The sequence below is a fragment of the Gobius niger genome (genome assembly GCF_951799975.1).
Source record: "Gobius niger genome assembly, chromosome: 20".
Taxonomy (NCBI): domain Eukaryota; kingdom Metazoa; phylum Chordata; class Actinopteri; order Gobiiformes; family Gobiidae; genus Gobius; species Gobius niger.
In genome coordinates, this window is record NC_136871.1 from 187,164 (window position 1) to 212,604 (window position 25,441).

General features: G+C 44.0%; 1 protein-coding gene across 1 annotated transcript; it reads left to right on the forward strand.

Annotated features, from left to right (window-relative positions):
* Positions 1–25,441, forward strand: LOC306979818 (protein-glutamine gamma-glutamyltransferase E-like). The gene is made up of 15 exons (XM_079578944.1): positions 1–68; positions 2,084–2,251; positions 4,374–4,625; positions 5,332–5,450; positions 9,043–9,171; positions 11,334–11,511; positions 12,980–13,112; positions 14,560–14,666; positions 14,772–14,887; positions 15,849–15,975; positions 18,991–19,181; positions 21,021–21,195; positions 23,171–23,334; positions 23,494–23,627; positions 25,107–25,441. Exons 1-15 carry the CDS (start codon positions 32–34, stop codon positions 25,297–25,299), a joined length of 2,223 nt encoding a protein of 740 aa, XP_079435070.1. The 5' UTR covers positions 1–31; the 3' UTR covers positions 25,300–25,441.

Sequence of the window (25,441 nt, forward strand, 5' to 3'; positions counted from 1 at the left end):
TCTGTCAGCGCTCGACGAGAGACGGTCGACCATGGAGCCCAGGCCCCTGATGCCCGAGGAGTCCCACAGTGAGTACCCAGCATTCAGCAACATTTACACTCACATTTACACTCACATTTACACTCACATTTACACTCACATTTACACCGGCAGCTGCAGTATTGTGTATGTATTATGTTGATTGGAATGGGTGCTTTTGCTGGAAAGAAGTTTCACATCGGTCGCCCCATAGTAGAAAAACGACCTGACTTTAGCTTTGATTACAGCTCACGTTCTCTGTGCCGTTGTGTCAAGAAGCTTCTGCAGTGTCAAAAGATCCAGTGTTGCATTCATTTCTCACCACGATCTTGTTTTGATGATGGGGGAATGTGACCACTGCGCAAAGCCTTCTCTAGCACATCCCAAAGATTCTCAGTGGGGTTACGATCTGCCCAATCTGCCTCATGCTCCCTGAACCACTGTGAGGTCCTCAGACTGGGGAGGGAAAGGGGTCGGAGGAGGGGGGATGGGTTTCCCTAAACACCTGCTCTACAGTTATACAGTTATCATTTATCTGAGCCACTTTTTCATACACTTTTAAATTCAAAATCACATAATTACATAGAAATTAAAACTCAAAAGGTGTCGGCTGAAGTAAGAAAGCTCATTACTGCCTATGTTCACATTAACATTATGCAGAATTGTTTTATTGGCCGTTGTTTGTGAACAGGTTCATAACCAGAGTTACTTTAAAATTGTAATACTGTATATTCTGTATTAGTGATTACAGCTTTAAAAATGTAATATGTTTGTATTACATATGACAGTTTAAAACAGCAGCTGAGTGACACTACTTTGAGTTACTTTTGGCAAAATACAATAATAATGGAGTAATGCCACCGAGCAAAACTGCAGTCGCAGATTTCCCTTCACTTTCCCCCATTCTCTCTCTTTTTGTTGACGACATTAAAGAAGAAGATCTTTATTTATATAGCGCCTTGCACAGACATGGTCACAAAGCGCTTTACATGAGACAGTTGTACATTCACTCCATACTCGGTGGTTAAACTACATTTGTAGCTTCAGTTTCCCCTGGGGGAGACTGTCAGAAGCGCTTTCACGTCTGCGCCAACGGACCCTCTGCCCCCACCATACATTCACTCACACACATCGTTCACCCTGGCCTATTGTGCACGTTTTTAGTGGTAGGGGAAACTGGAGTGCCCGGAGGAAACCTACGCAGACACGGGGAGAACATGCAAACTCCACACAGAAAGGCCCGTCCTGGTGGGAATCGAACCCGGGACCTTCTAGCTGTGAAGCGAGAGCACTAACCGCTGTGCCACCGAGCCGCACATTAACTAAAGACGAAGAAGCCGTTTTGGTCTCTTCTTCTTCCACATGTTTGCTGTGTTTGCTGTGTCCCATGTGGCTTTTAGCAAACAGCCAAACTTATGGTTTTCTTTAACTCTGCCATAAAGGCCAGATTTGCACAGTGTAAGACTAACAGCTGTTCTGTGGACAGTTTCCCCCACCTGAGCTGTGTCTCTCTGCAGTTCATCCAGGGTCATCATTGGCTTCTTGGTAACAGCTCTGGTCAGTGCTGTCCTTGTTTTTTATTAATTCAAAACTGAAAAGCACAAGGAGTCTCTGGACATTTGTCTGCAATGGTGTTTTGTATTGTTATTGTGGAGTATGCAGTTTTTTTTAAACCACTAAGCACACATTCTACTGCCGTCGCATTTAAGTCAATGTTTTAACCTCTTCACTCTCTCCAGTTTTGGCGTTACCCAAATTCAAAAGCTTCTTGACCTGAGAGTTTCCTGCCTATGGGCAACTCAGTGTAACGGCTCATGACTTTATTATAGTTACATTTCACACAAAAAAACTAAATGAGGCCAAAACTCTGCACAAAATGTGACAAAAATGTGACAAAAACCCAAAATCGCTGAAACAAGTTTTGTAGATGAGCTGTTGCACTGGCCTATAGGCGGTAAAGTCACAGGTCTAGAAGCTTCATATTTGGGTAAACCCGAACTGGAGAAAATGTTCTTTGTTGCGATGGGGGGTAAGGGGCTAATGTTCCTGTTGTTTCTGTTTTCAGTCGTGAAGGTGGATGGAAAGGCGGAGGAAAACAATGGCAAGCACCACACGGCCCAGATGTCCACACACCAACTCATCGTGAGGAGGGGCCAGAGCTTCAGCATCGGCCTGAAGTTCAGAGAGTATTTCATCCCCGGCGTCAGTGATCTGCTGTTCTGCACCACACTCGGTCAGTGATCTGTTCTGTTCCACACTCGGTCAGTGATCTGTTCTGTTCCACACTCGGTCAGTGATCTGTTCTGTTCCACACTCGGTCAGTGATCTGTTCTGTTCCACACTCGGTCAGTGATCTGTTCTGTTCCACACTCGGTCAGTGATCTGCTGTTCTGTTCCACACTCGGTCAGTGATCTGTTCCGCTCCACACTCGGTCAGTGATCTGTTCTGTTCCACACTCGGTCAGTGATCTGTTCTGCTCCACACTCGGTCAGTGATCTGTTCTGTCAGTGATCTGTTCTGCTCCACACTCGGTCAGTGATCTGTTCTGCTCCACACTCGGTCAGTGATCTGTTCTGCTCCACACTCGGTCAGTGATCTGTTCTGCTCCACACTCGGTCAGTGATCTGTTCTGTCAGTGATCTGTTCTGCTCCACACTCGGTCAGTGATCTGTTCTGCTCCACACTCGGTCAGTGATCTGTTCTGCACCACACTCGGTCAGTGATGGGGGTTTCTCATGATTAGTCCTGTTTAGACTTGTGGGTTGGTCCTGTGAGGGCGACATCAGGAAATGGGCAAAGACACCAGCGGCTGAGCAGCGGCTGCCAGATCGATCGGTAATGTACAGACCCTTTCCAAAAAATGTGAATATCATGGAAATGTTTATTTATTTCCATAATTCCATTCAACATGTTAAACTTCCATATATTATAGATTCAGGGCCCACAACTTAGGGAATCCCTTTGCCTTAATCACTGCCTCGATGCTCCGTGGCTTTGAGGCATCAGCCTGTGGCATTGCCAGGGAGTTATGGAAGTCCAGATCTCCTTGATGCTGTCAGCTCTTCTTTGTTTTTGGGTCTGGTGTCCCTCATTTTCCTCTTGATAAATCCCCATAGCTTCTCAATGGGCTTTAGGTCCGGGAGTTGGCTGGCCAGTCCAGCACTGTGATGGCCTGGGCATCAAACCAGGTTTTGGTGCTTCTGGCTTCGGGGGAGGGACCAGGTCCTGCTGGAAGATGAAATCTGCATCTCCATACAGATCCTCAGCAGAAGCATCATGAAGTCCTCTAAAACATCTGGTACTGATGCGGTGACCTTGGATTTAAGAAAGCAGAGTTTACCAACACCTGCACAGGCCATTGCCCCAAATCACGACTGACTGTGGATGTTTCACACTGGACCTCCAGAGGCTTGGGTTCTGTTCCTCACCCGTCTTCCTCCAAACCCTTGGACCTTGATTCCTGAATGAAAGGCTTTACTTTCACCTTGGACCACTGGCCCACAGTCCAGTCCTTCTCCTCCTTGGCCCAGTTGAGACTCTTCCTTCGTTGGCTCAGACTCAGAAGAACCCGACAGATGTCACCCGTCTCCCGGAAGCGTCTGAATGTGGTGGTTTTTTGAAGCTGTGACTCCGCCTCCTTCCACTCTTTCTGGATCTGCCAGATTCATGAATCTTCACCGTTTTAAAATCCGCTGAAGCAAAACGGTCAGATCTTCTGCTGGTGCATCTTCTCCTGCCACATTTTGCCCTAACACTAGACTTTCCATTGATGTGCTCGGACACAGCCCTCTGTGAACAGCCTCCTGAGCCATGAACCTTTGTGGCTCATCCTCTGGAGGGTCTCAGTGATGGTCTTCAGTCTGCAGTCGTCCCCATGTTCATCCTAACTGAGACAGGTTCAGTAGATGAGTCGTGTGACACTCAGTTTAAAACATTCATGTAAAGTTTGGGCTGATTTCTTCACGTTATTCTCATTTTTGGAAATCCTGTTTTTGTGGGTTTTGTGAGAAGCCCAAATTATGTACAAATAAACAACTAAATAATTGAAATAGTTTAAGTTGAATCAGCCTTGAATCTTCCATCTATGGAAGTTTAACGTTTTGAATAGAATTATGGAAACAAATCAACTCTTCCATGATATTCTATTTTTTTGGAAAGGGTCTGTGTATGCTGTGAAAGCGAATAAAGAAAGCCTCAATGGATGGAAACAGAAAAGAAGGATTTTCCAGCTGTTTGGAGCGTTTTCAGACCTGACACGTGTGCAAACCCTCTATAACTCATCACTCATGCATTGATCAACTTTTTCCATTCTAAAACATGATCGATGCCGTTTTAAACCTTATTTTCTTTTCAGGAAACAACCCGGATGAGATCAGAGGCACCAGGTCCGTGTTCGGGATCCCGGACACTGTAAGGCGAGCGCCCAACGCTAAAGCCGTTTGGAAAGCGGAGCTGCCCCTCGGTCAAAAGAAAAGCCGTAACGTGGTGGTGAAGATCACTCCCCCGGCTGACGCTCCTGTCGGGGTTTACACCATGTTCCTCTCCTATTTAGGAGAAGACAAAAAGCTGGGAGTTTTTCCATTAATCTTCAACCCCTGGTGCAAAGGTAAGACAGTCTGACACCTTGAGGAACCTTCCTTTCTTACTTTATTGAACATTGATTTAAATTCCAGATTATCATATTGGTCTATTACGATTACCCTTTGTTCTACTTCTACTACTCCTGCTCTTGTACACATAACGTGATTTGTTCATCACAACATTACAAATATGTGATATCAGTTATTTTTTAACAGCATAAACTAAAAAACAAACACTTCAACTCCAGCAGTGACTGAGTTTATTTCATTAGGCTATTTTCTGTATATAGTTTCATAGTTTCTGTCTCAGCCTTGATTAGCCGTTAGCTTTAGCCGCTGTTGCTTGCAAAACAATGGCGTTTGTTTTGTCATTTTTCAACACAAGCTTCCCGTAATGCTCCGTATGCTTGTATTCTCAAGTTTTTCGGACATAAACGACAGAAGTCATTTCCTGAACTCCGTGTGGCAGGAGCGCCATTGTTAACTTCCCAATGACGACAACTCACATCTGCTATGTTCTCATTGGCTGCTGTGCTTCGGTTGTCCCACATTAGTCCCGCCTCCAGCAGTAGCTTTTCTACCACAGGGTCGCCAGACGAGTCTCCTGTTTATTCATTAATAAACAGAGATTACTCTGGATGCCAGGCTAAGTGGGGAGCGCTCTGATTTGAAAATGTCTCGCAGTCAAGGAGTTAATGTGTGTGTTTTTTCTTTTTTCTTTTTGCTGTATAGAGGACACCGTGTACATGGCAAATGAGAAAAAAATAGAAGAGTATGTGCTCAACGAACGTGGAGTCATTTACATAGGCAGCGCCAACTACATCCACCCCATGCTCTGGGACTATGGACAGGTACGGACAGACATTTTCTATGTATTCTTTTGCTACTGTTCATAAATATGCTCAGTCTGTTTCACACGTGTCAACCCGGAGAGACTTACTGGTTTGGAGCTATTGTTGTTCTGTGCATGTGTAATGTGGCCTGTAATGAGAAGTGACCGCTGTAGCTTTTGTGCATTATAGCCCAGGGCGAAACATTAATATCTGAATATATTTAGGGACTTTCTCGATAGCGATGATGAAGCAAAAATGTGCCAACAAACAATTACTTTGTCGCTCGAAACGATTATTGCCCGTAAAGGAAAAGGCCACCGTTTCTTCCATCCTGAGAAATGTTCTTACCTGAGCTTAGACGAGTTGAAGTGTACCTGTCTGGTCTTTGTGCCTGTGCGTTACCCGACAGGTACACATGAACTCGTCTAAGCTCAGGCCAGAACATATCTCAGTCTGGAAAAACGGTGGCCTGTTCAAGACAGAAAACGCAATAAGAGCTACAAAAAAGCAACAGAAAAGTGGCAAAAAAAGGAAAAACAACATGAAAAAAAGTGAGGAACACAGCAACAACGCGAGGGAGAAGTTTAGATCAAATAAGGCGTTACACACTGCTTTTAGATTTAGGTAAAGATTTAGGTAAACCTCCCAGTCGTTCTGACAGTGTTGATTTGTCCGGAAACAAGAACGGCCATTTTCTTGTGGTTCTGACACAGGTTTGGAATATTTTTTATCCAATTTTGAACTCTTATTTTTGACCAAATGGGAGCGTGGCAAAGCCAAAGTTCCCGGATGTTGCTCCCATCTGTAGACACAGACTGCGTCTTTGGAATCGCCCATATATGGTCCTGTTGGAAGCAGCCAGAGGGGGAAAACAAAGAAGAGAAAAAAATGAACTTTCTCCCATTTCTCCACCATTACACTAACAAATGTTGAATAATGAATATATTGTTCTACTAAATAAAAGTTCACAGGCATGGAGAGGAGCAAAGTGGCTCAACAGCCCATAAATACTTTTAAAAAAACAGACAATGCTAACCAAGAAGCCACGTTAGCTTCATGCTACACATGCTAATGTTAGCAATGAGTGCACTTTTTCGCTTCTATTGAACAATTTGCTGTGAAAAAGCATCCATGTGGCCCGATTTTGGGTTGATTTTATTTGTGTGTGATACATGTTTATAGTTCGCCAGAAAACAGGTAACAATTGTGAAAAATGATGAGTTAAGCCACACCCCCTTGTACGACGTGCTGCCGTCTGAATCTATATTGCCCACCTCTAAATACGCCTTACACTTATGATTCGTCGCCAGTTATTAGTGAACTTCTAGCCGCAGGGTCCAGTAGGGAAGGTAATGCCTAGGGATGAGGAGTAGTGCAGATCTAATGCAGACTTCGTAGACCTGTTTCTTTGACAGATGTGTTGGTAACAGATGGATCAGATCTAACGTAGACTTCGTAGACCTGTTTCTTTGACAGATGTGTTGGTCACAGATGGATCAGATCTAACGCAGACTTCGTAGACCTGTTTCTTTGACAGATGTGTTGGTAACAGATGGATCAGATCTAACGCAGACTTCGTAGACCTGTTTCTTTGACAGATGTGTTGGTCACAGATGGATCAGATCTAACACAAACTTCGTAGACCTGTTTCTTTGACAGATGTGTTGGTAACAGATGGATCAGATCTAACGCAGACTTCGTAGACCTGTTTCTTTGACAGATGTGTTGGTCACAGATGGATCAGATCTAACACAAACTTCGTAGACCTGTTTCTTTGACAGATGTGTTGGTAACAGATGGATCAGATCTAACGCAGACTTCGTAGACCTGTTTCTTTGACAGATGTGTTGGTCACAGATGGATCAGATCTAACGCAGACTTCGTAGACCTGTTTCTTTGACAGATGTGTTGGTAACAGATGGATCAGATCTAACGCAGACTTCGTAGACCTGTTTCTTTGACAGATGTGTTGGTAACAGATGGATCAGATCTAACGCAGACTTCGTAGACCTGTTTCTTTGACAGATGTGTTGGTAACAGATGGATCAGATCTAACACAGACTTCGTAGACCTGTTTCTTTGACACAGATGTGTTGGTAACAGATGGATCAGATCTAACGTAGACTTCGTAGACCTGTTTCTTTGACAGATGTGCTGGATCAGATCTAACGCAGACTTCATAGACCTGTTCCTTTGACAGATGTGTTGGTCACAGATGGATCAGATCTAACGCAGACTTCGTAGACCTGTTTCTTTGACAGATGTGTTGGTCACAGATGGATCAGATCTAACGCAGACTTCGTAGACCTGTTTCTTTGACAGATGTGTTGGTAACAGATGGATCAGATCTAACGTAGACTTCGTAGACCTGTTTCTTTGACAGATGTGCTGGATCAGATCTAACGCAGACTTCATAGACCTGTTCCTTTGACAGATGTGTTGGTCACAGATGGATCAGATCTAACGCAGACTTCGTAGACCTGTTCCTTTGACAGATGTGTTGGTCACAGATGGATCAGATCTAACGCAGACTTCGTAGACCTGTTTCTTTGACAGATGTGTTGGTCACAGATGGATCAGATCTAACGCAGACTTCGTAGACCTGTTCCTTTGACAGATGTGTTGGTCACAGATGGATCAGATCTAACGCAGACTTCGTAGACCTGTTTCTTTGACAGATGTGTTGGTCACAGATGGATCAGATCTAACGCAGACTTCGTAGACCTGTTTCTTTGACAGATGTGTTGGTCACAGAGGGATCAGATCTAACGCAGACTTCGTAGACCTGTTTCTTTGACAGAGATGTGTTGGCAACACATGGATCAGATCTAACACAGACTTCGTAGACCTGTTTCTTTGACAGATGTGTTGGTCACAGATGGATCAGATCTAACGCAGACTTCGTAGACCTGTTTCTTTGACAGATGTGTTGGTCACAGAGGGATCAGATCTAACGCAGACTTCGTAGACCTGTTTCTTTGACAGATGTGTTGGTAACAGATGTATCAGATCTAACACAGACTTCGTAGACCTGTTTCTTTGACAGATGTGTTGGTAACAGATGGATCAGATCTAACGTAGACTTCGTAGACCTGTTTCTTTGACAGATGTGCTGGATCAGATCTAACGCAGACTTCATAGACCTGTTCCTTTGACAGATGTGTTGGTAACAGATGGATCAGATCTAACGCAGACTTCGTAGACCTGTTTCTTTGACAGATGTGTTGGATCAGATCTAACGCAGACTTCGTAGACCTGTTTCTTTGACAGATGTGTTGGTAACAGATGGATCAGATCTAACGCTAACTTCGTAGACCTGTTTCTTTGACAGATGTGTTGGTAACAGATGGATCAGATCTAACGCAGACTTCGTAGACCTGTTTCTTTGACAGATGTGCTGGTAACAGATGGATCAGATCTAACGCAGACTTCGTAGACCTGTTTCTTTGACAGAGATGTGTTGGTAACAGATGGATCAGATCTAACGCAGACTTCGTAGACCTGTTCCTTTGACAGATGTGTTGGTAACAGATGGATCAGATCTAACACAGACTTCGTAGACCTGTTTCTTTGACAGATGTGCTGGTAACAGATGTGTTTTGTGTTGCAGTTTGAGGATGGGATGATTGAGATCGCTCTCACCCTTTTGCACGTGACCCCCGAGTACCTCACTGACCCGATGAAGGATGAAGCTGCTCGATGCGATCCCGTCTACGTCGGCAGAATCGTCAGCCGCATGGTAACGATGTCTCTTTGGTTTGGTACGGTATAGTATGGTGTTTAAACGGGGTCAGCAGAAATGCTCATTTCCACCTGTAGTGCATATGAAAGGTTTAAAATCATTTTTATAGTTATGACATGACCCTATTCACACAAGATTAGAATTACCCGGGACATCGGTGAAACAGAAATGCCCTCAGGACTCAGGTAAGTTTCATGGGCGTTCGCACGGGATCAGCAATATCAGTAATGCATGAACGGTATGAGCTCAGAGGAGATGTCTGTAAAGAAAACATTTCAAACAAACACCATGAGATTTTGTGTTTCCATTAAAGGGGTCGATCTCTGGAATAACTGTACAGAGGATCTCAAATTATGTCCCTCTGTCTTCCACCTAAAGAGATTGTATAAAAGTGTTATACTTGAAAAATACCTTCATTCTGTTTACTAGTTTGTTTAAGACTGTCAACTTACTTAAAAAAAAATATATATATATATAATAAAATAAAATCCTTTTGAATGTCTGATGTTATGTTGGATGGTTTACAAAAACACGTGCTGTAAGTTTAAAAAAAACAAAAAAATCAAGGGTAGGCAAAATAAGCATTAGCTTCAGCCTATACCTTTTTCGGTCATTGTGTATGTTCTGTTATGAAGAAGTTTACTTAACTCAATGTAAATCTGTTGTCATCATTTTGACCGAATAAACTGAAACTGAACTCATTGACTGACAGCCATTTTCAAATCAGAGCGCTCCCACTGCCAGAGGGTTTTCAGGATTTTCACTGTTGTTTCAAGACCCACAGAAAAGTTTGGTCTAGGTCTATGTCAACACGAAACCCACCAAAAGAAAGATTAGACTCTTCTTTAGTAATCGTCTGTAGAAAATGGGTGAAATCACCCAAAATGCTGTTTTCTGACCAAAAAGCTGAGAAAATGAGGGAGCAATGCTGCCACCTAGTGACCCAATAAAAGAACTTGTAGTTCTTTTATTGAGTCACTAGGTGGAAGCACAACTAAGATTTTAACACTAGACCTGCTCAAGGCTTTGCTGCAGCTGTCATTGACGTCATTGGCAGTCAATGAGTTAATTTTTACAGACTTAGACTAGAATTACCTACGAACATCGGATTTAGACTTGACTTTATTTGTGTGTGATAAATAAGTTTATATCAATCAATCAATCAATCAATCAATCAATCAATCAATCAATCAATCAATCAATCAATCAATCAATCAATCAACACCAGGAGGACCAAAGTTTTTCCCCACAAAGATAAAAACAATTTAAAAAGACCAAATAATTACAACCTAGACACATGTCAGTGCTCTAAGTATTAAAAGCAAGTTTGAAGAGATGAGTCTTAACCTGGATTTAAAAAGGGACAGGTCTGTGAGAACAGGCAGACTGAGGGGCAGTGGTTCCACAAAGGAACGATCGCTCCACTGTTTGTACCGGGACCTGGGCACGTCCAGAACCATCTGCTCAGAGACTGGAGACTCTGTACGGTCAACAACTCAGTCAGATATAACGGTTTTTAAAAACAAGCATCAACATTTTAAAATCAATCCGAAAACGGAGCGGGAGCCAGTGCAGGAGGAGAGGACGGGAGTGATGTGGCTGAGTCTGGATGAACCGGTGAGAAGACGAGCTGCTGCTTTTGCACCAACCACAGTAGAGAGCGCTGCAATAGTCCAACCGAGAGCTGATACTTGCGTGGGTCGCCTTCTCCAGGTCTTGGCGTGAGAGAAAAGGCTTCACCTTGGTCAAAAAGCTGGCCTTGACCACAGCATTTATCTGTTGTTTGAAGTTCAGTTCTCGGTCAAAGACGACTCCCAGGTTCCTGACGACATCCCGGACTGGACCCACGACCCTGGACTGAATCTGAGGAACATCCTTGGAGCCAAAAACAATGAATTCAGATTTTGTTTCGTTGAGGTGGAGAAACCCTGAGTGAGCCCTTGTTTAATGTCCGATGAATATTCTGTCAGGACACGGCGACCTCTTGTGTGGCGCGATGATCTAACATGGCTGCGAGACAACACTTTAAAATGGTTTACCTCGATCCCTGGAACCTGATTGGTCACAGGCGCCGCCCCACCATGCTGCCACTAACCCATAATCGCCATGACTCCTCAATTCAAACCTTTTTGTGTTGCTTTGCGTCTTCCTCCATGCAGATCAACTCTAACCAGGACAGGGGGGTGCTGCAGGGTCAGTGGGAAGGGCCTTACACCGGCGGAAGAGCCCCCTCTCACTGGAGCGGCTCGTACCCCATCCTGAAGCACTGGTATCGCCTCGGGGGTCACCCGGTCAAGTTCGGGCAGTGCTGGGTGTTCGCAGGCGTCATGTGCTCTGGTAAGAAACATTATATTTGCTGTAACTTCATCCGGGAGAGACTTGAGCTTTCTGCTTCTTTTGCTGCATCTTTTACCACAAAGAGTTCCACTGGTTTGTCTTCAAACCTCAGACAAACTCATGACTAACGGCGAGTGCTCAGCCGTGTTACATGAGGGTTTTAATCCGGCCCACGTGGTCATTCTTACAGATTAATTATACTTCCTAACCAATACATTGTGCAGTAACCGCTAAGACTCAAAGTGACTGTACATCAGCCTGTTAGTTATGGTTAGTCCTACTGAACAGTTATGTCTCCACATCAATCATTGAAACACAAATAAATATAACACATGCACAGCATAGCCAGGCCTCAGCCGTCCGTGAACTCCAGTCAGTTATCATGTCCCTGCATGTACGTCTGGGTCTGATCTCAGAGGCCGCGTTACATCGGTTGAATTTCAACCGACCATTCAGCGAGCGGGGGAGGCGGGGCTTGTAGGTGACGTCAAGCATTTGCGTGGCATTTGCTGGTTGTAGTGTGTTAATGGCGGCGGATACGAAAGTAATGGAAGCTCTTCAATCTGTCCTGGCTCGGCTCCCAGATATCCAGAAATTAAAACTGATGACACAATGACATAATTGTTTCTACACATGTAGCTGACACAGCTTTAGGCTGTCGGAGCCCAAATCACACTGCACCAGCCCCTATGGCGCCCCCTGCAGGTGGTGGGTCCACAGAAGGACGGCCTCATGGTTCTATCCGGGCCTGTTGGTCTCTCATAAGGAGCTTCTGACCCTCTCTTTGTCTGACCCGTCACTGAGGACCTGTTTGCCCTGGGAGACCCTACAGGGGCACGAAGCCTCGACCACAGAGCTCCAGGATCATTCAGGTGCTCACGGCACGGTAGCACAGCGGTTAGCGCTCTCGCTTCACAGCTAGAAGGTCCGGGTTCGATTCCCACCTGGACGGGCCTTTCTGTGTGGAGTTTGCATGTTCTCCCCGTGTCTGCGTAGGTTTCCTCCGGGTACTCCGGTTTCCCCTACCACTAAAAACATGCACAATAGGCCAGGATGAATGATGTGTGAGTGAATGTATGGTGGTGTCAGAGGGTCCGTTGGCGCAGACGTGTGTAGTCGCGAAAGCGCCTCTGACAGTCTCCCCCAGGGGAAACTGAAGCTACAAACGTAGTTTACCATCACCAAGTGTGGAGTGAAACTGCACACTGTCTCATGTAAAGCGCTTTGTGACTATATGTCTGTGAAAGGCGCTATATAAATAAAGATCTTCTTCTTCTTCTTCTTCTCAAACCCTCCACCACGTTAAGGTGGCGGCTCCAGGAGGCGTCTTGATATTACAAGTTACATTAAACGTGACATACATTTTTGAAAGTGAAAACCATCTTTCTCTCTGGACTCTCTGTGCTCTTGGTTCAGGGACGCTCCTCTCTGTCCTCGCTCTGGTCCTGACGTCTTGTCTTTGTTCCAGTGCTGCGAACTCTGGGCATCCCGTGTCGAGTGATCACTAACTATGAGTCTGCCCACGACTCTGACAAGAACCTGACCATAGACCAGTACTACGCAGACTACGGAGTCCAGATCCCGGCTCCGGACAGCATCTGGTGAGGACAACTTCACAGACCTTTGATCAGTTTTTACCATGTTCAAATGTTAAAACACGCCTGTAATTGTGCATGCTGAGGCCCTCCATATGCTACATGTTCCTCCTCCACGAACGTCCATCCACCCATGTTCTTCTGCTTTACCTGAGCCCGGGTTATGAGAGAGGATGTCAGGGTTTCCATGGGGGATTGAAAAGCATTAAAAGTCATTCAATTAATTTATCCAAATTGATCAAAACTGGCATTAAATCTAAATGTACTGAAACATGATGACATCACTCAACCATTTCTACTGTACAAGTTCATTGAAAACACCAAAATGATGATGTAAAACATATTCAGCTGCAGTTTGGGCTAAAACACTTAAAAAGCTTAAAAGTTTCCCATTTTGTCCAGTTCTCTTTCCTCTGTTTGATGAAATGTTTGCAAATCCTAAGAAATGAAATATGTGGCGATTTTCTTTTTCTGCATTTGTGGCATTAAAACAAAGTAGTATTTGGGCATTGGCGACGTGAAAACAGGAAGTGACCTCCCTCTCTCCTGGTGCAGCTGAATTGTTTGCCTTTTTCAGTGAACCACGTTGTTTTTCTGGATACTTTTGTACGTCTTTACCGTGTTTTTGTGGAGGTTTGGTGGATTTGTTTACTTTGAGAGTCCAAAATGGTCCTGAAGAAAGCAGCTTTTTGAAGGTAAACAAACTGCTAGCTTATCAGCTAAACCCATTTGAGATCTACAAACATCTTCTTCTGAGACACTGAACAGTGAAGAGGCACCAAGAGCCCCCACACCTGCAGCACGGAGGAGGCGTCACAAGAGGAGCTACAGGAAACAACAAAAGGGACCAACGAGGAGATGGTGATAGACTGTGGAGGAGCTGTGCAGGAGGAAGAGGAAGGACGAGGTGGAGCTGACCAGTGCAGGACACCACGCTCTGAGACGGGGACAAGCCCAGGAGGCGGTGCACCGTTTCAGATGATCAGAGGAGACAGAGGGCAGCTACAGTTTCTCCATCCTCCAAGGTCATGCGGGTGGAGTGGCTGAAGGACAACGAGATCATCGACCCGGCCGAGGACAGGAACTTCTACATCACCGTGGACCACAAGCGCAAGAGCTCCACCGCCGTGGTCATCGTCTACGGATTTCCCATCAACCAGTGCTCCTCCTGTGACCAAAACAGTGAAGATGGCGGCCGCGACACAACGATCTTTCACCAAAGAAAAAAAAAAAGAGTGGTGCCACTGAATGGTGCTGCTGCCGGATGCTCTCTCATCGAATGCAATTTCTCCATCTGTGAGATCAATAAAGTATCATCTTATCTTATCATCTTATCTTAACTTTGACCTGTATAAACCCAGGATGTAAAATACCCCAAAACTACCAATGCAAGATGACCAGCGTTTGATCTGATGCTTCTGATGTAAAATCACACAGACTGACGTGTGTGCAGGAACTTCCATGTGTGGTGCGAGGCCTGGATGAAGAGGCCGGATTTGTCGATTGGAAATTACGACGGATGGCAAGTCCTGGACGCGACGCCTCAGGAGTTAAGCGAAGGTACAGCTCGCCAACATGAGCTTGAATTCGTGTGGGGAAATTTGTCATGAGACCCAGATCCAGATGTTTTCAAATCCACAACTCTTTCCGTCGTTTCCCCCTCAGGAACGTTCCAGTGTGGCCCCGCGGCGGTCAGAGCCGTTCTTGACGGTCACACGGATAAGGATTATGACGTTCCATTTGTGTTTTCCGAGGTCAACGCCGACTGCACGGTGTATCTGGTACGGATTAGATGGTCTATCGAAGCCGAGGCACTGCAGGTTTTGGATATCATGGGGTGTTTTGTCTTTGAATAAGGTAGTTGTCTTTGTTATTGTGGCAAGGCAAGGGTTAACTTTGACTTTACTTTAGCTTTAAATGCTGCGCCACCCCAGGAACTTCACCATTTTACTTCTACTGACTGACAAAGGGCACAGGTATGATTTAAAATGACAGGCAGGCAATGTTCATATTACAAAACGTTTCTTCATTTTAAGTTAATATGTCACGATAAGTTAAGACGACATCAGTTTGTTGCTTTCCATCTTAAGTTTAGTTTACATTTGTTTAAAGGGACCTTACGGAGTTTTAACATCTTGTAAACTCCGTATAGTCCCAGTATTTTCCTCCCCCACATGTTCCTCCATGTCCTGATGTGTAGACTGAGCTCAGACCTGTTCACCACAACGGCCTCTAAAATCTCATGTTATGTCTTTTGTCATAACATGTTCTGGGATTATGTGATGTTCATAATCTCAGAACATCACATGTCGAGACTAGCAGCAAGTAAATACATAAATAACAGAGAATGCTAACATAATGCTTCATGGCAGTATCATGCTACATGCTAACGCTAGCTAGCTGAATAATCTGCTGTGAAACAATATCCATATGGACCCGATTTAGACTTGACTTTATTTATGTGATAAATAAGTTCATATTCCAACAGAAAATGGATAAAAAGAGGGAAAAATTGTCTCGGCGAAGCCACGCCCCCTTCTATGATGCGATATCACCTGTATCTCTATAGAAAAAAAGTATTGTTCAGGCATCGGTATAAACACCATGTATCGTTATGGGGAAAATGGCTCTTGAAGTTCTTCTATAAATGTACAGAAACTGTGCCTGAGGACAATATTTAATGTCCTTGATTCAAAGATAAAATACTGCACGATCTTTTATTAATATCTGCATGTTTTTAAGGTGAAAGCCGATGGTTCCAAGCAGGCGGTTTTGACGGACACGACACGAGTGGGTCAGAAGATCTCCACCAAGTCTGTGGGCTCACACAAGCGCAGGGACGTCACCTACCTGTACAAGCACCGAGAAGGTCAGGGAACAATCAGGAGGTCTCTGGAGCTTTGTAGAGGAAGTGAAGTGGAAAAATAAACATTCATTTGTGATGTGTGTCCGATAAAGAACCTCGGAAGAATTTTATTTATTTTTATAGTGGAAGGAGATGAGTAGTTTAAAAAGAGCATAATTTCTATAATCCTATTTCTATTGTAATAGTTTCCTTGACATTGATACAGACGCATCTCTGGAGTCGCCCATATATGGTCATGTTTGAAAACAGTTAAAGGGGAAAAAATCTAAAGTTTCTCTAATTATTCAAAAACTACTTTAACAAATGCTGAAATATAGTTTCTACTAAATAAAGATACAAAGACATGGGGAGGAGCAAAGTGGTTCAACAGCCCATAAATACATATATAACGGGGAATGCTAACATGATGCTTCGGGCTAATGCTAACGGTTAGCTAGTGCGGTTAGCTAGCACTAGCTACAACTGCCGTTTTTTCACTTCTACTGAACAATCTGCTGTGAGAAAATATCCATATGGGCCTGATTTAGACTTGACTTTATTTATGTGATAAATAAGTTCATATTCCACCAGAAAATGGCTAAAAAGAGGGAAAATTGTGTTTCTCTAAAGATTCTATTTTCCCCCTCAGCGAAGCCACGCCCCCTTCTATGACGAGATGCGTCTGGATCTGTCACTTTAAGGACAGTAGTCATGACGACACATGCTAAACATCCATCCGTCTTCTTCCACTTGTCTGTTGCCGGGTCGTGGGGGCTGTTGGAGCCTAAATCACACAACACCAGCCCCTATGGCGCCCCCTGCAGGTGGTGGGTCCATGGGAGGACGGCCTCACGATTAACCGGGCCTGTCGGTCTCTCATAAAGGGCTTCTGCCCCGTCACCTATAGGAACTGTTTGCCCTGGGAGACCCTACAGGGGCACGAAGCCCCCGATAACAGAGCCCCAGGATCGTGCAGGTGCTCAAACCCTCCACCACGTTAAGGGGGCGGCTCCAGGAGGGGACATGCTAAACAGGTTAGGCATAACGCCCGACGAGGTGTTCATTATCAGAGCTTCGCCGTTGGATGGTTCACCTCCACATCGCCCGGATGTTTCTGATGACGCCTCGTCGGGCATCATCCCTTACGTACCCTGGTCCCACAAACTGACCCTGTTCATTGGGGCCTGTTTGCTTTTTCTTTTTGAAAGTCCTGGGCAGGAGGCACTTTTTCTTACGTGAAGCTACTTCCAGCTCAGTTGTTTATCGTTTCTATGGAAACTGCTGCAGTGGAGTGATATGGTGCGTTCATGTGGTCCTCGGGAACTCAGGCAAACGACTTCTGCACCTGACTGAGGAAAGGTTCAGATGTTCTGCTCCGGAGGGACAGTCTGCTGTGAAAACCTGAGATATCATGACACAAATGAAGGTGAGGGCCAGAGAAATGGTCAACCTCTTAACTCCCACCTGAACCGAGAGGATCTTTTTCCTCACGTCATCACTTTTTTTCCACATTTTTTTCCCAACATTTCTTTGTTGGGTGTTCAACTAATTTGTGTAACTTTTTTGTAATTTTTTATCACATTTTTGTCATTTTTTTGTCATTTTTTTGTCACATTTTTGTCATTTTTTTGTCCATTTTTTTTGTCAATTTCTTGTGACATTTTTGCCACTTTTTCATCAATTTGTCGTCCCTTTTTTGTCAATGTTTTCTCACTTTTTTGTCACATTTCCATCATTCTTTTCGTCTCAGTTCTGTTGCTATTTTCACAGTTTTTTCCAGAAGCTTTTGGATTGGGGTAAAGCCAAACTGGAGAAAATGTGCTCGGTTCAGGTGGGAGTTAAGGGGTTAAGGATTAGGATTATTTGTATTTTTAGACAAACCGACTCATAGATCTATACAAACTCACAGCAGACGTCCCTCCGGAGCAGACGGTCGAGCACTAACCCTGAGGAAATCAGCGGACTTGTTCTTTTATCGTTTATCGCCATGTGAGCTTTATTTAACCACTGCTGCTTTTGAGTTTAGTGACAGTGAAATCAAAGCTAGGACAAAGTGAATTTACGAATTTACTTGTAACACGAGCAATGTGTTTTAGACGACAGGTTATCTTCAATGACAAAGCCGGGCAGTCAGTGTGGGTCTGCAGTAACTGTTGAAGAAATGAACCTCATGAGCTTCTGTAACATCTGTCCACATCAGTCCTGCTGCACCTCAACTCCTGAAAGTGAATATTGGCTTGTTGCACAATGTGGCTACGCTAGTTCCTCTGAGCTGAAGCTGTGGGCGCTAGTACTTCCTGTTCGTGTTCATTTCCATTAAGATGAGCTCAGACCGGTGAGTTCCTGGTAGAAATATTTCCATAGAGGAGACGTTTATGTTTGTGAGGATCAGGGAGTTTGTCTTGAAGCTAAAGGCTAATTTAAACCGAGAGGATCTTTTTCCTCACGTCATCACATTTTTGTCACATTTTTATCACATTTTTGTCATTTGTCGTCAATTTCTTGTGACATTTTTGTGACATTTTTGCCACTTTTTCATCAATTTTTTGTCCCTTTTTTGTCCATTTTTATCACATTTTTGTCATTTTTCGTCAATTTTTTGTCAATTTTTTGTCAATTTTTTGTCAATTTCTTGTGACATTTTTGTCACTTTTCCATCATTGTTTTCGTCGAGAAAACGTGCTCGGTTCAGGTGGGAGTTAAGCGGTTAATGCTTTACACAACTTGAAATAGTGCCTTTATATATATTTTTATAGCATGTTAGCCTTTAGCTTCAAGACAAACTATCAATCCTTCATGATCACAGGCGTCTCTGATCTGAACTTCATGATTCGAACTCAATAAATGATCGTCTATCAGGAACTCACCGCCCACAACGTAATCTTTAGAAAATATGATTATTATTCCAGGAAAAGAAAACAGACAGGAAGTCCAGGCGCTCACAGCTTCAGGTCAGAGGAGCTAGCATAGCCACACCGTGCAACAAGCCAATTGGCAACGTTTGAGGCTGTAACATAAATCTGAACTTTTTTTCCACAGGAAGCACAAGGGAGAGGTCTGTCTTCAAATACGCCGCCACCCGAGAGTACCTAAAAGATGACGATGAGGACTGGGAAGAGGAGGAGTTTGACGACAGTGAGGACGAAGAGCCCGTGATGGTCGCGTACAACGTCGAAATGGAAAGATTGGATCAACCCAAACTCCCCAAAGTCTCCGTGAACTTTGAGGAGGTGAGCGTGTGTTTCTACTGTGTGCTCTTCCCAATCTCCTTTCACTGTGAAGTAAAAACTCTCGCCATAGCTTCACTACAGCCACACACGGTTTGTTTATTTTTACACAGCTGTGCAGCGAAAGGGAGCGAGAGGAGGGTAGAGTGAGACAAAGGGAGAGAGAGAGGAGGGTAGAGAGAGACAAAGGGAGAGAGAGATATTGTACATCACAAACAAACTTGGCTGTAACACTGTTTAAGCGGCGCTAGCCCACAGTTAGCTTTGCCCGTTAGCCTGCTAGCTTCTTCGTGATTATATTATTGTGTATTGGGGCCTCCAACCTGGAGGCAGCGAAGTTGCAATCGTGGTTTTGTGGCCAGAGACAATCACCCCATTAACACTTGTATTTCTCCCAGAGGGACTAGGAAAGGATTTATTAAGGTAAATGTTACTTAGTGCTGCTTTAGCTCGACCTGAGCCCATATAGGACTCGCTCTTATGGTCCGGGCATTGGATGCAAGGTGACACAAGGGGGCGCCAAGACACCATGACTCTACAGCAGATACAAATGACAAGGGTTTGTTTTTATTTTTTATTTTAAATAATGGATTTTCACACTTGCACCACTACTAACATATACTTACATCCAACAGAAGTGTAATGTTCTAAAGCAGAAGCTCCATGACTTCCTTCTTCACTTCTCAGTGACTGAAGAGCAATGAGGCCTCAGCCTTTTTACAGAAAATAAAGAGCTCACTGTATTTAGCCTCATGTTCTTGTCACTCCCGGTGTCTGACCTACAGTGTAACTCTGGTCACATTTGGGTCCAGCCCACTCTGAGTCAAACGCCAAGATCCCAGATCTGAGACAAACTAGTATCTCAGCACTTTCACAGGTTAAAGCTTGTTACTGTTTGTTTCGCTCTTGGCTACAGCTGTTTGTGCAACTTGGCAAAGCAAACGGTTTGGCAGTTCCACATAGGCGTGAGGTGATGTTTGTGGCCAGTAAGACTCGTTCAGACCTGCTGCTGCATTAGAGTGGGAAAAGTTCATTTGTCCCTCTGTATAACCAGGGTTCTTGACTTCTGGGGTTTGAAGGTCATCTTGGCCCAGTTTGCCATGTGCACATGGGTGAGGTCATCCATAAATCCCCTAATCACTGGATGACGACTTCCTGCAGCTGTTTCAGGACCTTTAGCCTCTTTGTAGCTGCAGAGATGATCAGGTTCAGCCCATGACAAACAAGACTGGAGAGATGGTGCAACCTGTTCCTTTCTCTGCTGCCTGGAGAGTCCAGACTCCAAGTCCTTCAGTGCCCCCTTCTGGATTGAAGTACTGATATATTTGCTCTGGGTCATGTAAGTGGAGAGTCGCTTGGCCAGTATGGAGAAAAAACATCCACATAAAACATCCACTCACTCTTTTCCAGCATGTCGGCACCACATTATATTTTATTATTATATTTATTGTGTTTAATTAATGTGCATCAACATGAACAAAATGGCAAAGTCAAACCCTTTCTCTAACTGAAAAGTCACTGTGCAACAAAGATGGTTAAACAACAAATTATTTGCACTGTAATGTAAAGCAATAAATCTTCTTCTTCTACGTCCACTTATCAAATCCGATCCAAACCGATACTCTAAAAAAGCCTGATCGGCTACCGATACCGATACTGAATATCGGATCAGTATATCCCTAGTGAGAACAGCCCAAAAGTTTAGTGCCCGTTTTCTCCCCTTTGACATATTTCGAGTTCCTGAATTCAAATTGTCACATCTTCTCCAACAGTGTGTAGCGCATGGAAATCTGATCATGTGTGGACACTTTCATCATCTATGTCCAACTCAAATATCCGCAGGTGTCAAAGCCGGTGAACGGGAAAGACGTGGAGCTGAACCTCGTGCTCCACAGCGAAGCCTCTGAGCCCAGATCTCTGTCCATCAACATCAGCGTCGTAGCCAAGAACAGCTACGGATTCGCCCGCTTCGAAATCCTGTCGAACAAGCAGCAGAAGACGCTGAAGCCGGGGAAAGGTACAAACGTTCTCGACTCTGGTGTTTGTGTAAAGTAGCTGCAGTAGTGATTTTGCAAGTACAAGTGTTGCAGAGGCTGTGAGTGTAGTAGTGGTGCGTGGGATTGGTCGGGTACCTCAAAAATACGGTAAAATAAAGGTAAAATAAAGGGGGAAAAATAAGGGTTTTCAAAGGTGAAGCAGAAACGTCTGCAGTGGCTCAGAAATACCTGAGGACTCATGTTCAAACAGTCTTGTCACTGATGAGGCCGTGTGACCCTGGATGGTCTGACAGATGGAGGAGTGGATGGAGGTGAACGGCCACCATGTCCCAACAAGGCTGTGACGTCAGTAAGGAGGGGGCGGAGTCAGAATCATGTTGAGAGAGCTGGGTTTGTTTGCACCTCTTTCCATTCTTTAGTATCGTCCGTAGAAAATAGGTGAAATCACCCAAAATGCTGTTTCTGACCAAAAACTGAGAAAACGAAAGAGCAATGCTGCCCCCTAGTGACTCAATGAAAGAACTTGAGTCACTAGGCTTTGCTGCAGCCAGGGGCGGACTGGCCATATGTTCATTCTGGAGGAGCACAGAAGGGCCACTGGCTCGAGGGCCACCGGTCCCGCCTCAACCGAGCTTTACCCAAATCTAAAAGCTGAAAAGAAAAGCAGCAAAATAGCGAGAAAAAGAGGAAAACACGGACAAAAAATGATAGAAAAAATGATTCAAAATTCAACAAAGATGTGACAAAAATGTGACAAAAACTCAACAAAAATGTGACAAAAGCTCAACAAAAATGTGACAAAAGCTCAACAAAAATGTGACAAAAACTCAACAAAAATGTGACAAAAATTCAACAAAAATGTGACAAAAATGTGACAAAAATTCAACAAAAATGTGACAAAAATTCAACAAAAACTCAACAAAAATGTGACAAAAATGTGACAAAAATTCAACAAAAATGTGACAAAAACTCAACAAAAACTCAACAAAAACTCAACAAAAATGTGACAAAAACTCAACAAAAACTCAACAAAAATGTGACAAAAACTCAACAAAAACTCAACAAAAACTCAACAAAAACTCAACAAAAACTCAACAAAAACTCAACAAAAATGTGACAAAAACTCAACAAAAACTCAACAAAAACTCAACAAAAATGTGACAAAAACTCAACAAAAACTCAACAAAAACTCAACAAAAATGTGACAAAAACTCAACAAAAACTCAACAAAAACTCAACAAAAATGTGACAAAAACTCAACAAAAACTCAACAAAAACTCAACAAAAATGTGACAAAAACTCAACAAAAACTCAACAAAAACTCAACAAAAATGTGACAAAAATGTGACAAAAATGTGACAAAAATGTGACAAAATTCAACAAAAACTGAATGAAAAACAAAAAAATGAAGAAAAAAAAACATACTAAACACAACACACCAACAGCGCGAGGAAAAAGGTCAGTTTTGTGGGTCTTAGCTTTCAAATGAGGTGCTACACAGCCAAAAGAGGAGAGAATGCATTTGGTTTAGTCGGGGGGTAAGAGGTTAAAATATGTATTTGTGGAAGTGTCACATTTACGCTCATTTGGGCCGGGCCGGTCCGAGTCCAGGGCTGTTTCTCAGTCCGGTCCTGCCCCTGCTGCAGCTGTTCCCTGTGAAAAACCTAGCTGACGTCAACGTTCAGATTTCAAATGAGTTCATTGCATTTTTAAAACTTTTTTGTTGCTCTTTTGTGGCTTTTTTGTAGAGATGCAACAATAGCAAAATCTCACAGTACGACTTCGATATTGGATCTCATGGTATCGCAAGGATTATAACTTAAACGTAGATAAAACGTATTGGAAAACACTAACCTCTCCTTTAGCTTGTGTTAATACTGAAAAAAAAAGTAATATATTCTTTTAACTGGTTGCTTTTGTAATACATTACCCCTAACACGTATCGTACTTTACCCAGTGCAGTTACTTTTACTGACTCTTGTCTGTCCCGTGCAGACCTGCGTGTCCCGGTGGTCGTGCCCTTTGACAAGTACTGGGAGAAGATGCTGGACAATGATGTGATGGACGTCATCGCCATCGTCAAAGACACTGACGACCCCCAGGAGATATATATGGGGGAGTACGGGGTGGTGCTGGAGGACCCGCCCTTCAGCGTCAAGGTGAGAGGTGGTGGTAGCGAGAGTGGTCGTCTGCCTCTGTAGTTTCCGAGGATCAGTACTTGCAATGCAAAGTAAAAAGTAAATGTGGCCGTGTGTTTTGATTATTTGAAACGCAGACTCCAGAGCTTTGCTTTTGGCTCACGGATGTTTGTGTTGCAGCTGTTGGGGGAGGCGTTTGTCAGACGGCCAGTGTTTGTGGAGATGTCCTTCAAGAACCCTGTGTCTGAGACTCTGAAGAACTGCAGCATCACTCTGTCGGGCAGTGGACTCGTGAAAGAGGAGGACGAAATCAGGTCAGGGCTCTTTCCCACCAGAACCTGCTCGGATCTTACATTTTACACATTCACGAACACGCCAGTAAGTCACGATCTAAAGTGTGAACAATCTGACAAAACATTCGAGGTTGGCCAAAAATGTAGTCATTACCAATTTACCAGGCATGAAGAGGATCTTGTTCGGGAAAACACGGCTCTTCTTTTTGTACCATAGAAGTCAGTGGTCAGTCAGAAACTCCACATTTTTTTCACACCTTCAGGGAGCCTAAAAGGGCCTAAAGGGGCCGACCAGCTCTATCCACATGATTCCAGGCCAAAACATGACTCCGCCCCCTCCTTACTGACGTCACAGCCTTGTTGGGACATTGTGGTCATTCACCAACCATTCACTACTCCATCCATCTGACCATCCAGGGTCACACGGCCTCATCAGTGAACAAGACTGTTTGAAAATGAGTCTCATGTATTTCTGAGCCACTGCAGCCGTTTCTGCTTCAGCTTCAGTGAACAGTTTAGGGGAGGCCGGATAGAAGGTTTATGCACAACTGCAGCCTCTGGAGGGTCCGACACCTTCATGTTCAGAGACTCCAGAGGCACCAGCAGCTTCAAATACCTGTCTGCTGCTTTGTAGCTGCTGTTCTCTTAATCTGATGTGTTTGTCTGGCAGAAACCGTCCTCATTGTGCCTTTATCTGCACAAACCCGAGTGTGTCTGAATCAGCCACAAATCTCTGATCAGTTCGATGATTACGCTTCATCTTTCATGAAATATCAAAGGTTTTCACACCTAGACCAAGGCATTCAACTATTTCACGCTTTTCATCAGCAGAAAGATCCTTTTTCTTTCCCATATTGCTTGAAAATGAAAACCCGACAGCTCCTCTGACAGGAGACAGGGCGTCCAGGCAGCTGCGCCTCGACTGTGGAACGCCCTCCCCAACCACCTGAGGGCGCCACAGTCTAAACTTAAGACCCGCTTTTGTTGTACAGCATTCGCCTAATATGTTTCATTAAACATTAGTGTTAATTAGTGTTTTTACTGATGTCTTGTCTTGTGTTTTTATCGGTAGTGACTGTAGCACTTTGAGATGTGTTTCCATGTGTAAAGTGCAATACAAATAAAATGTTTTATTATTATCTTTATGATCTCATATTGATCAGCAACAGTCTCCAAAATGCAAAGATCACACTTGAAATGAACTCTATAGACGTCTCATCTGTTCCGTGTAAATGGGATAATGAGGGAAGAACAGCTGAGCAGCCACTTGTCCCTTTACTTTTGGCCCTTAAAAAGTGGGAGGGAAACATACACACGGTTGTAATTCCTACAGCGTTCATGATGAACCGTTTAAGTCTGCAGTTAAAGCACTTAATTATTGTTTCATTTGGAATCGATTGCGGTGGTTTATTAAGCCACAAACATAAGAACTGAGATATTTATGGCCCTGACTGTGAAAGTGCACTGATTTTGTGTCTCTGTTGTGTCTCGGGTTCTCAGTGTGCCAGACGTTGGTCCGGAGAAGAGGATTTGGGTGAAGGTGTGTTTCTACCCCCGTAAAGCTGGAAAGAAGACTCTGATGGCCGACTTCAACTGCTCCGTCTTCAGGGACATCAAGAAAAGCGTCCCCGTCGTCGTGAAAGAACCTCAAACCAGCTCTGAAAACGCTCGTCCAAACACACAGTCAGTCTAGCTTCGGATCGGGGTTAACGGCACTTCTGATTCATTAACTTTGTGACAGAAACGTTCAGTTCACAAACAGCTTTTCAATATTGTTGATGAAGCGGCAAAGTCTTTGTTGGAAACAAAACAATAAAAAGTCACTGGGAAAATCA